Source organism: Hyperoodon ampullatus, assembly GCF_949752795.1.
Source record: "Hyperoodon ampullatus genome assembly, chromosome: 6".
Taxonomy (NCBI): Eukaryota; Metazoa; Chordata; class Mammalia; order Artiodactyla; family Ziphiidae; genus Hyperoodon; species Hyperoodon ampullatus.
The window spans coordinates 10,025,492-10,038,145 of NC_136919.1; the positions used below are offsets into that span (position 1 = coordinate 10,025,492).

Consider the following 12,654-nt stretch of genomic DNA (forward strand, 5'->3'; position numbering starts at 1 on the left):
TGCCACTCAGTGTCACTTTGGACCTGACCACATTTTTTTAAGCTCAGGTTTTGCCATCCTCTTTGAATCATCAATTTCCACTACTTTCCTGGCCCAAGCTGAGAGATCCTGCCGCCACCTCTGAAGCAAGGAGAGCCCCGGCTGCCACTCACTCCAGGGCCACAGGCAAATTACTTAACCTCTGAGTGTCAGTTTCCTCATCCACAAACTGTGAATTAAAATGCATACCTTGGAGGTTGCTGCAAATTTAAGAAACATTATGTCATCTGCATTATATGAATTTTTTCTCAAAAAGAGTATACTAATTTTTAAATCTCCAAGTGTGAATTTTTAACTTTTTTTTAATGCATGAAAAGCACCTAGCACAATGCCTGGCACACAGATGGTACTGTGTGAATGGTAGTAGTTTTTATTGCTATCATTATTAAATGAATGAAATCTTCTGAAAGGGAGAGCCTTGTCTTTCCAGGTTGCTACATCAAAACTCAGCAAATTATAACTGCTTAAGGAGGAATAGGTTGAGAATTTCTATGGCTTAGCCATAAATTCTAACATTTAAAATTGAAAGGGAAAACTTTATGAGAACAACTTATCCTTCTTCTCACATTACAATGGTTGACAGCTACTTTTTTTAATTGGTAAAATGTTCATATTTCTGTAATAATTCACTCACTGTATAGCAGTCAATTAAGTACAAACTGTAAACTCCCAATTTTCGAGTTGAAGCATACACATTGATTATAGTTTGGTTCTAGAAAGCACTATTAGATATCCAGCCAATACTTTGTAAATTAGAAATTTTAAAGTGACATCATAATCATGGTAATTAAAAAATAATGATAATTGGTCAAAAAAGGAATTAATTGGTTTAATGTTAGAAAGTATAACATTATTAGACTGATTATACTGAAAGGAAGAAATAGTTTCTTTATTAAACACAAAAATGTCATAAATTCAGGTAAATCAAAATTAGTTCATATAACACATTGATGGAATATAACTTATGTTTCTAGAGTCCATCACTTCATTTTCTCGCATTCCGTTTCTGTACTTGGTCAGAGTCAAAAGGTCAGGAACCACGAAGGCAGTAAGTTCCTAAGGATATCCTCACTATCACATCACTGCTCTAACAAGTGGTGAGCAGGAGGAAATTCAGACAAGTCAAGCACCCACACCCCATACACAGTTAAAAGAATTTCATTTTTTTCCTCTACTGATTCCAAAGAAGAAGTATGACAAGAAAAACTGGAGGGTTCTCACTTATTTGAATAACAAGTGAAAATCTAAAAATACCTTCACTGTATGTTATTACCAACTATATCAGTGGGTTTTATAGTGACAGCCCTGTGCTATAATTTCTGAGAAAACCTCAACATAAAGCTCCATAAACCCAACCATTCCTGTAATGTATCGCCTTATCTAGCACACAATCATTTCAAACACAACTTTTCATGTTAGTATAATTTGTTCAAAAATGGTAATAAATACATCCTTGAAGCCAGAGAAATCATTGCACAATCTATTGTAACTTGTTCTTACCAGTACTGACAGTTAATCCTCGACCCAAGATCCAGTGTAGAATATTCCAATAACACTTGGTTTAATTAAAGATATTCATTATACACATACCTTTTAATGGACCAACACTCCCAATCAACATTATAAATAATCTGGGCCAACTGCAGAGTAATGTCTGTGAACAATTATCACAAAACTAAAACATGGATGGCTGTCAGTCGGTGGCAGAGTTCTTGCTTTCATAATAAATATAAAATCAATTTCCTGTTCTAGTTCCTATTCCAAGTTGAAAATGATATATCTGACTATGAATTCCAACTACCTTCATCCTTAGGGGTTTTTTAGGGTTTTTTTTTTTTTTTTTGGTTTTTTTTTTTTTAAAGAAGAGAGGAGAAAAGAAAGAAACTTAAGAGACCACCTAAGTCAATTCTTCTTCATTTGAGGGCACTTGGATAGTAAAGGTTTCTACATAATGTGCACATATGAGCTTGCCATTTCACATATATATATATTTTTTAAATGCTGTGATTTCCCCCATCAAATGCCACTCAAGTATTTCAAAAGTCCCTCCCATAATTCCACTATAAATTCCTATTTACAAAGGCTCAGTACATCTGAAAGCTAGTAGTAACCTTTCATTTAAAAAATAATAATATGCAGTTTCAAAAGCTTTTTGTTCCCATTTCAATCAAAAGTAACTTCAGGGCTTCCCTGGTGGTGCAGTGGTTGGAGTCCGCCTGCCGATGCAGGGGACACGGGTTCGTGCCCCGGTCCGGGAGGATCCCACATGCCGCGGAGCGGCTGGGCCCGTGAGCCGTGGCCGCTGAGCCTGCGCGTCCGGAGCCTGTGCTCCGCACAACGGGAGAGGCCGCAACGGTGAGAGGCCCGCGTACCGCAAGAATAAAAAAAAAAAAAAAAAAAGGAAAAATAACTTCATATGTTTCAAATGAAATTTTGCAAGTAATCAGAGACTAATGAAGACTCATTGATTTAACTAGTTAAGGGAGTCTGAGAAGGGAATGAGAATTTAAAGCAACCAAGTATTTCATTTAGAAGAGCAGCTAATGTGTAGGTACAGTAAGTCCTCTTCACTAAGAAATGCAATCAGGACTCTTGTCTCAGGAGAGACTCATCCCCCTCTCTGTGTGCACATTCCTGACTCCCACTAACATTAACAAGCACCATACATGCACTCGGAGGAGATGCCAGCCTTGGTAGTATGTATGCATGGCAGCTGTGGTGACTAAATAATCCATACGGCTCTGAAGAGAAGTTACGGTTTGTTGGGTCTAGAGGCACAGCTACAGTGGTGGAATTCAGACGCTAGAAGCAAGCCTCAATCTGAATGCTTGATCCAAACCCTCTTCTGTCTAACCATATCTCAGATTGTAGTTAAGCCTGGGTTTGGAAATTCTATCCCTAGCATCGTTTATATAGGTAGAAGTTCCATATTTGAGGAAACCTTAATTTTTTCACAGGCCCAGAGTTCTGTCCTCCTCCCCATCCACCACTCCTATCCCAGCATTCACTCATCCATTTCCCCACAATATATAGGAAATCACATAGTAGTTTTATAGAGAGAAAATCAAAGGCCTGGCTTAAACCGCAAAAGCAAAATCAGAATCAAGTATGAAACTCCATCTTCAACACGAAAATTATATAGTAATCTTAACACAAGAGATATATGCTGAAATGTAAATTCCACAGGTTGTGTAAAGGGCAGAATTTAACCATTAATTCTAATTCTTCCCTGCAATTAGAATTAGGTACTTAAGTCAGAGTCTTAATGCTCATTTAATATAGTTTCCTGAAGCCCAATTCAACAACTTCTTCATCCTTTCCAATGAAGAAAATATTCTTATGAAGTTCAGTTTATAGTGAAGACATGGGTGCATAAGCACACATACAAGTTTACACTTCTGAAAAGTGATAACAGTCCACTAGCCATTTTACTGAAATTGGGCTTTAGAAAAAAAAGACTAGATGACACAAAATTCTTAATATACTTTCATATATAGAGAACACAATGAAAACTTCTTATTTGTTATCTCCAGTCAGGTCAGTTAACATTCAGAAACATTCTTTAATATTACATATAAATAATCATGGGGGGGGGGGAAATCCACCAATGTTCTAGAAGCTTCTGGAGACCTTTCAATCAATTTTATTTATATGCAAAACCAAGAGAAACTTAAAAAAAAAACACACACACACACAAAGCTCCTCCTGATGCTAAAGCTCTCAATTTACTGACAGGCAAATGGCTTCATGCTGCCACTTAATCTCATTTCTTGCATAATGCCCTCTAATTAGCATATCAAAGTGAATTAATACTTCTAGGGCATTAGCAATGGGGAAATCTGCTCCAGGCTCACAATAGCAGTTAAGAGAGAGCCAAGAAATCCTCAAAAACACCACAAACCACTTTGCATTGCAAAACTGTTCAATTTATTTATCCTCTCTCTCTAAACACTTTTACCGCACACTGTTTTACTACTGTTCACCAAACAAAATGATAATTGCCAAAGTTACCAGCATCTGTAATGCCTGTTTAGAATCTTAATTTAGATTATGTTGCAGATAATTTCTATATGCAACCATTTGTTCTATTATAAATGTTAATACAGAAACAGAGGAAATGTTGACATTCTCAATTAGTTAATTTGAATTTGAAATAAAATTTTATGGGATTTTTAAATTTATTAATTTTTTAATGTAAAAAGCCACCTGCTGGACTGTGATGCATAAGAAATATGTTTTGAAAACTGATGTATCACATAAAACAAAACAAAAAAAAAATCATTTTGCCATAACATATGTTGAGTCTCCCAAATAATGGTTTAAACATTGTGAGGAATCATCGGCATTAAAAGGATACATTGTATACCAAGTTCTCGTTAATATGATCACACAAAAAGGGTTATTGTTCAAAACAGCTTAACATTTGTAAAGCACTTAAATTGAAGAAAACAAGTACAAAACTTTTAACAATGATTTTTATCCATAATTACTTTTAACTGTTTTCAGTCCAAATGAGTTACTATCACGTAGATATAGTCAGTTAAAAAAAAAAAAATGCTATGCCAATTCAACTTAACACATCCTATCACACCAATTTTTTTTACTAGACATACACTCAAATTTAGTACCAAAGCAAACTACTGTTACTATCAAAAACTACAAACATCTTATATTTATGGAATATGTCTATTTTAAAAATAACAATAAAGAAGAGATTCTGGTTACTATTCTGCCTGCAAAGGGGGTAATTAGAATCAAGTGTTGAAGATTAATGAAATTTATTTTCAAATATGTTCTGTGTCTAAAGGTATAAAAAGATGGGTTTTTTTCCAGAGGCTCATTCAAGCATTTCCTGCTAATTTATTTGCTAAATATAACACTATCACATAGCTGTGATAGCAATTTGTGCGTTTGATTAACTTCTATAACTTTGTAAAAAATCTTTTAGCCAGATCTAAAAAACTTGGACCAATTCACACTACATAGTGATATAAATTAATTACTCTCTTCATAGGTAAAGACTCAAATGGCCTACTGAAGTAGAGCAAATGCTTGAAAAGGTCAACACGGGAGGGGGGTGTGCAAGCTTTGTTAGTCAGTTACTACCTAAATCATGCTGATCACACTGATAAATGGCTAAAACACAAGCCTGCTGAGAAAACAAATAAAACATAATTCTCATAGTGTCAATATTGAAGTAATAAATACCTAAAGTTGTTCATGTGTACATAAATAGAGGAAAAAATAGTCTAAAAATCCTTATTTAACTTGATGTGTTTGGTGCTGATGTGTTAAGTATTTATTCTGAATAGATACCTCAATGGTATGAGTACAAAATAAAGCATGACCGATTTAGGGTGTGGTTCATGAAATGTGGTTTTCATTCTTCATAGCCGCACTTCATGGAACTTCATCCTACACAATGCCACCATAAACTATCAAAATATACATAATCCAAATAAAACATTAAAGTTAAGTGTCTTGGAAGTAGCCATTTACAAAATTTGTAAACAGAAATCTAAAAGTACAAGCAAAATTAATTAAAAGGAAAAGGATCCTAACATGAAAGATATACACAGATACATTTTATGAAAGCCAGTGAACCAATGTGTTCTTTGAGGCAAGGCAAGGCTTCCTTTGCCACTGTATTAATATACTTTTGATTCAGAATAAAATTATGTAAATTAGTGTAATAAAATAACATAGTAAAGTCCCAAATAAAAACCAGAACTACACAAATCTATAATAAAATGAAGTCCACTAAAACTGAGGCATGAAAGAATTACTTGCACAGATCAAGTTAGTATTGACAATAGGGTTCAATATCCTTTTACTGGGGGAAAAAAAAAAGGGTTGGAAGACAGGTCCATACTTAAAGATAATACCTGCTTGATACTTTAGATCATGAAGTTCCAAACCAGTAGAGAAGTAAGATTTTTTTTTCTAAGTTGTCTATGAACGTATTACATGTATTGTCTTCTAAGGATGGGAGAGGAAGAGTAAAGAAAGTTAGAAAAACATCACTCTTTTACATCCTCCCTCAAAACTTCCTTAAAAAGCTCCAGTAAGTTAAACAAATCTATAAAAATAGAAAATAAAAAATATTCTTAAATTGCTCTGAGGAAAAATTTGTAATAAAGCAATACAATTTATGACATTTCCAAGATAAACTAACTTTGTATTTTTTCCTGTTTTAGCATTTAATATTTCCAATGTAAACAAGCCATAATGTCTAAAACTGATATGAAATTTACAACATTAAAGGTCCGCTAAAATTTGCTTCAAAATAATTTTGAAAGGGTGGGAGTTACAGAGAACACAAGATTGGCCAAGTGTTGCTAACTGCTGGAGGTGGGCAATGAGTTCATGGAGATTCAAGTTTCTCTTCTCTATGTATATTTTACATTTGAAGTTGTTCATAATAGAAAGTTTTTTAAAACTAGACAATAAGTTCACAAAAACACAAAAATGAATCATGTATGGAACAGTGCATTTGTTTTTAAAACTTTGCAACAAATAATGATAACTATATTGGAAGTATCTCAAGAGCAACTTAAAAGAATGTATGTAACATATATAATAACATTTAGACTCACATGTAACAGTTTTCACCTTTCTTGTTAAATTTTCACTTGATGGAATATTTGGGTTTTATACACTGGGAATTGAAGAATTACATGGCACTGAAGAAGAAAAATGAACAAATTTTTATATTGAAGCATTAAAATAAAAGAAAACAGACCAGAAAAAGAAGACACCATGAGTCTCTAAACCTTTAGAGTCAGAATTAAATAGAGAGGTGTTGACTGAGAGTACTTGCCTTACCCCTCTGAAAGCTAGTCACACTTACAGCAGTAAAGATAAAAGGTTTAATCGTATATATCATATTCTAAATGCATATGAAAACTCACAAGCTACCTTCTTGATCCAGCTTTGATATGTAAAATCCTTATGACTCTTTCTAGGGAGGGTTCCTTTCAAAGGAAAGCATTTTTAATAGTAATTTCTTTCTTCTCCTTAAACATAAAAAATACTTCAACCAGCCCAACCAGGCAAGCAGGCCTTTCTCTTCCCCTGCGGACACCTCCTGCAGTAGAGAAGTTCATTAAGTTTTATGATCTTCCCAAGTCAGTCCTGCTTATAAGCCTCACAAAGGCCACAAATCTGGCAAACCATCATGTATGCCATTAGACATTACTAGTAAATGAATGCTATTTAGGGTTTGTGGTGGCAATAAATCAGAGTTTGGTTGGCAGCTATCAATGTGGAGTATTTTAACCTACCGTTTAGAAAGGAAAAGGCTATGTTGATTTTTTTTTAATACACAACATTTTTTTAACAATATGACTCAGATTATATACTGTTGAACTTTCATTTTAAATTTTTTTAAATAATTTTTTTCTCAAAAAGAGCCATTTCCTTCATTCAAACTCTCATAATTAAGGGCTTTGGAAAGAAGACAGATTTATGAGGATGGAATCCTCTCACAAAGTACTTCAACAATCAAGATTAAGGTGGCCAGAAAGATGTAAGGGAATGCCCCCAAAGAAGTATGTAGACGAGACCTCATAGCATCACGGATATTTAATGAGACATAAGATGGTAAAATATGGCTAAAAAAAAAGAGAGAGAGAAAGAAATCTTAACATATCAACAATTACCTCACTGGTTGCTTACTTAGTTTAAAATGGACAAATATCTTGTTTTAAAGCCTGTAACTTTCAGGTGCTTATTGCATAAATGCATAAATACCAAAATTCAACAATGACAGATATTTCTGCCCCCAAATAACTGTATGATAAATTTTATGAAAGAACACATTTTCAAGAAAAAGCAAGCATCTCGTAGTATACTTTTCCTACCTCTGAACAAGAAACAAATATAATTGTGGTAGATTACTCATTTATATGTCAGAAGGGAAAAATACCTTTTCGTATTTGGTAGGAGGGAAAAAAGATGTTTTCCAAACTAAATCCCTCATGTGCATCAGAACTCGCAGTGCTCACTGCCTGATCAGAAACCTCAAAATCTACTGGGCAGATCTACAAATATGTGGATTTTTTTTAATGATTTTGTCTTATTTTAGAAAAAGCACAACTGAAATGACATTATCCATTGAAATGACAGCGTTACCCCCCATCTCCTCACTAGTCAACCCCCTACCCCTCTATTGTGCAGGATAGAGTCATCGCGTAATGTTCCCAGTTTCTATTACAAATGACTAGGTAAACTTTCTCTAGGTTATAGAGAATTAATCTTTGGATACTATGGTATTAGATGTAATAAAATGTTTTTTTAAAGCATTATGCAATATACATTATATCCTACAGTGCTTATTTTATAAGTTCACTGTTTCCAAAGCATGACTGTGGGAACAGATTGGGGGTGTGGGGGGAGGCCTGGAATTTGCTGCCCCAATTTCTTTGCCTCGGTAACACTAATGTCTACACAGCTGTTTTATTTCAAATCAAGGATTCTGAGTCCAGCGTCCCTGTCTCCTTCTAAGACTAGTTTTGGAGTGAGGTGGAGCTATGGGTAGCAGGGGAGAAAGGAAAGCAGAGAAAGAGCTTCACCCCCATCAATCATTCAGTACTTAAATCCCGTCCCTCTCGAGCTCAGAGAGGCTGGCAGGAAGATGCCTCTGCCCAAGACAGCCGCCTTTACTCTTTGTCGGCTGTTGGCTTTTACAAAAGAGATAACGTGCAAACTTGGATCCGCTGGCCAAAGCACAAAAAGAGGATCTAATTTACGAGTTATCACTGAAAGCCTCACAAACAATTTTCAAAACACAAAAATTTCTTTTGTCAGCTACCTCTTGCTTCTTAAACAGCAAGCGCCCTGCCAAAGCTCTCTCTGCCAGTAATCCCAGGCTCTGAAAAGGCTTGTTTCTTTTTCGTAACTCACCTTTGACATGAGGTTGACTATACTTTCCTTTCAGAATGGTGTAACTTAAGGCTTGTGCAAATAAGCAACTAGAGGACTTATGCTTCCTAATTGAATTCTGCCTGCTGCTAAATGTCTAAACAAGAAAAGCAGTTTGCTAGGTTTGGTCCTCAAGCTAGCTAGGCCAAAACTTTAAAAAGGCAAAATAATAAATACAAATCATGAGGAGGGGAGGGACATCAATCCCCTCTCCTGGTAATATAAAGCCGTATAAAGTTGAATCAATCTTAATATTCACAACATAGTCAATACCCCAGTGCTTAGCTGTCAGCAGAAACTGAAGTGCAGCCCTCATAGCAAGAAAACCCTTGGACATTAAGCAACATAATTTACTGAGAATTACGTACTTTTAGGCTTCTAAACTAAGAATCTTCAAGATTTAATGCTTGATGTCTCATTTTATAGTCAGATAAAAATTAGCTACGTTTTAAATCACAATGCTTTCTAAAGGTAGCTAAAAATCAACACAGTAAAAGTTAGTAATTTTAAATGCCTGTGGTTTTCAACATGTAAAATACATCTTAAAAACAATCACTCAACATTAAGAAACCATGTATACTATGTGAATGAAAAGCAGGAAAAGCACTCTTTAAGGTTCTCAATATTTGCTGTTAATTATGGTTTTAGCATATATTTTAATAGACAGCAATAATCCCTCACCTTTTATTGATTACTTTTAGGATCAGAATAGAATTGCAGGGTGAAAAATCTATTTAAAAGGAGGGCAACTCTCCTACCAACTAACAATTATATACAGTGTGCTATTATTTGTACACTCAATTTAAACACAATCACATTTAACCTTTTAAATATCTCCACTTAAGCACTGCTATAACCTGGACTTGAACTTTCTCTTCGTTTCTCTTGCCAACTTAAAAAATGGCAACTTTATAATACTGTATACCCAGCATACATACACACACACACACACACACACTTGTTCACCATATACAGGGAAGATAATGCCAAATAGGACCTAAAACATCTAGATTAAATCTCTAATTCCACTTGAGCCGCTACTATCACATCAAGACTAAAATATCTTCAATTTTAAAAAGTCTAACAAGGAAACTAAGTTGAAATGAATTGTCAGAAATTTGTCTAATATGTATTTGTAGTTTTCATTCCAGCACTTCTGTAAAAGCTGTCTCCTCATATATTCCCTGCCTTGAACACTTCAAAAATTGCTCAACCTGCACCTGTGGACCTTTTTCTACTTCATAAAATATATTAAGCATGCTTACAATGTATTCACTTTAAGCATAAAATTCAATAAAAGTATTAACAGATGTAATAAATACGTTGTATATGCCTAAACATATCTTTACCCTTCCTGCTTCTTAAAAGTAGTATTCCCAACTAAAACACTAATTCAAACATGCTACTGGGGTCTGTTCAATTGCATCTATTCTTCTATCTGTGGAACTGAAGCTTAAGGCTAAGTAAAACAAAGTTCGGGATATGCTTCTCCCCGGGTCTCGGTCCCTGGCATCCAGTCTCCCGTTGCTCCTTTTAAAAACTGACATACAAACAAGGCGAAAAGAGCAGGAAAGGGTGGCAGGCGCTCCCGGCCCCCTCCCCGCCTGCAGCCAGGGGTGGCCGCCTGGGGACTGAGACCCAGCCCCGTCCGCATCTACACTTCATTTTACACAAGGAGCGGAATTAAGAAATCGACTCCAGATTTATTGCAGTTTTTTCTCACGATCAGGAGGTGGGAAGGAAAGAATGATCAAAGATGGCGGTGCCCAAAAGCAGCAGCTCTCAACTGGAGAGTCGAAGGAGTAGCTCGGACCCCACCTCGGGGGTCTCCGGGCCCATTGCGGGGCGCAGCGTCTTACCTGTTTTCTCTTTGATCTCACACAGGACGCTGAAGAGCGCGGGTTTCATTCTGTGACAGTTCAGGGCATGTTTCCTAAAAAACAAATAGCAAAACACAAAGGTATTAGCATCACCTATGGAATAATATGGCGCCTTCCTTTAAGTTAGATCCAATATTTAATTCCGGCCCCCTATTTTGGAAGGCTCTTTTGAGCCACCGCAAGTCAACCGAAACTCAAGTTGACTAGTTAGCGACAGCCGACAAGCTCCGGCGGCTAAAGCTCCAGCCCGCACGAAGCGCGACCCATCTGCCCGGCAGTCAGCAGTCTCGGCCACCGCGGGACGCGAACCTGCTCGGGGAGCCGCGATCCGGGGGCAGACGGCGGCGACCCGGGGAAGGCGACGGCGTGGAGGGGCTCCTGCGTCCGCCCTCCGCCGGAGGAGCGGGCGCGGCGCGGGCGGCCGGCCGGCTGCGGCCAGCGGGCGGTGACAGCTCGGCAAAGTTTGCGAGGCGGCCCTCCCTTCCCGAGAACTTGGCCGCCCGCGCCCGGACCCGCCGAGGAACCGCCCAGCGCCCAGCGCCCGGGCTGGGGCGGCCGCCCGCACGGCGAGGTCGTCCCGCGGCCAAGCGGAGCTGGGCGCTGGGACCCTGGGCCGAGGAGAAAGTTGCACTTCCCTCAAGTGCGGCCCGGGGCCCGCTCGCGGCGGCGTGCACCCGGGTCCGGGCGGGAGGTTTGAATCCGTGCAAGGGGGCCGGGCTGCCAGAGGGCCTGACTAGGGGGGCGGGTGAGAGACACCCACAAAATCCACGCGGCACCAAGTCCGTCCCGCGCCCCGAAACCAACTTTGCCGACTCCCGCCCGCGTCGAGGAGCGCCGGGGCAAGCCCCCCCGAGGCCCGGGCCGGCGGCCTGTTTTCGGAGAAAGTTCCCCGCCCCGGGCTGAGGCCCCGGCCTGGGCGCCACCCCGGCCCCGACTGTGCCGCGGGCCCGGCTCCCGCACACACACAAAAGATGCTTAATGAGACGACACCAACTTTGCTTGCGCCTCGTCCAAGCTCTGGTCGGTGATGGTCATGATCTGGTGGAGGATGTCGCCGATGTCCTGCTTCCTGCCGTCGCCGTCCGCCCCTTCGTGGCCGTGCGGGGGAGGCGGCAGGGCCATGCCCCCCTGCACCGAGTGGCCCGCCAGGTTCACCCCGGCCAGAGTCTGCAGCATCCTGGATTGATCGTCCATCCCGCCGCGCGCGGGCGGGAGCGGGCGGCGGCGGCGGCTGAGGCGAAGGCTGAGGCGGCGGCGGCGGCGGCGGCGGCGGCGGCGGCGGCGGCGGCGGCGGCGGCGACGAGGGAGGAGAAGAAAGAGGGGGAGGGGGAGGGGGAGGCGGCCGCGCGCTCCCCGCCCGCGCGGGGAGGGGGCCGCCCGGCCGGCGGGGCCCGCGGCTGAGGCGGTGCGGACGGGCGCCCGGTCTGGCTTCCGCCGTCGCCGAGGCTGAGGAGAAGCGGCGGGCGGAAGCGCCGGGCTCCGCGTCGGTGGCGGAGGCGGAGGCAGCGGCGCCCGCTGCCCTCACGCGGCCGCCGCGCCGCCTCCTCGCCGCCGCGCGCCCCGCCGGGTGGCCCCGTGCAACTTGCTCCTCAGCGCCAGCCGAGTTGCCGGGACGCCCGCCGCCCCCCGCGCCAGCTGCGCACTCCCTTCCCTCGGCCGCCGCCGCCGCCGCCTCCGCCGCCTCGGCCGGGCGGGATCCGAGCCCCGGCGGCCCCGGGGGAGGGAGCGGCGGCGGCGGGCGGCGACGCAGGAGGCCGGCGGGCGGGCCGAGGGGAGCGGAGGAGGAAAGTTTGGGAGCGGGCGGACTGGCGCT

General features: G+C 40.9%; 1 protein-coding gene across 3 annotated transcripts in view; it reads right to left on the reverse strand.

Annotated features, from left to right (window-relative positions):
- The window catches only part of PBX3 (PBX homeobox 3), a gene marked incomplete at its 5' end in the record, with an annotated part of 237,796 nt that extends 225,761 nt beyond the window's left edge, over positions 1-12,035 (reverse strand). For 2 of the 3 annotated variants that reach the window (XM_079706079.1, XM_079706078.1), the window contains 2 exons: positions 10,821-10,894; positions 11,836-12,035. In XM_079706079.1, the coding sequence (XP_079562205.1) occupies positions 10,821-10,894; positions 11,836-12,035 (274 nt within the window). Of the gene's footprint in view, positions 1-10,774; positions 10,895-11,835 lie in introns of all 3 variants that reach the window. The other variant, XM_079706077.1, reaches the window with a different exon arrangement.
- Between the last annotated feature and the right edge of the window lie 619 nt (positions 12,036-12,654).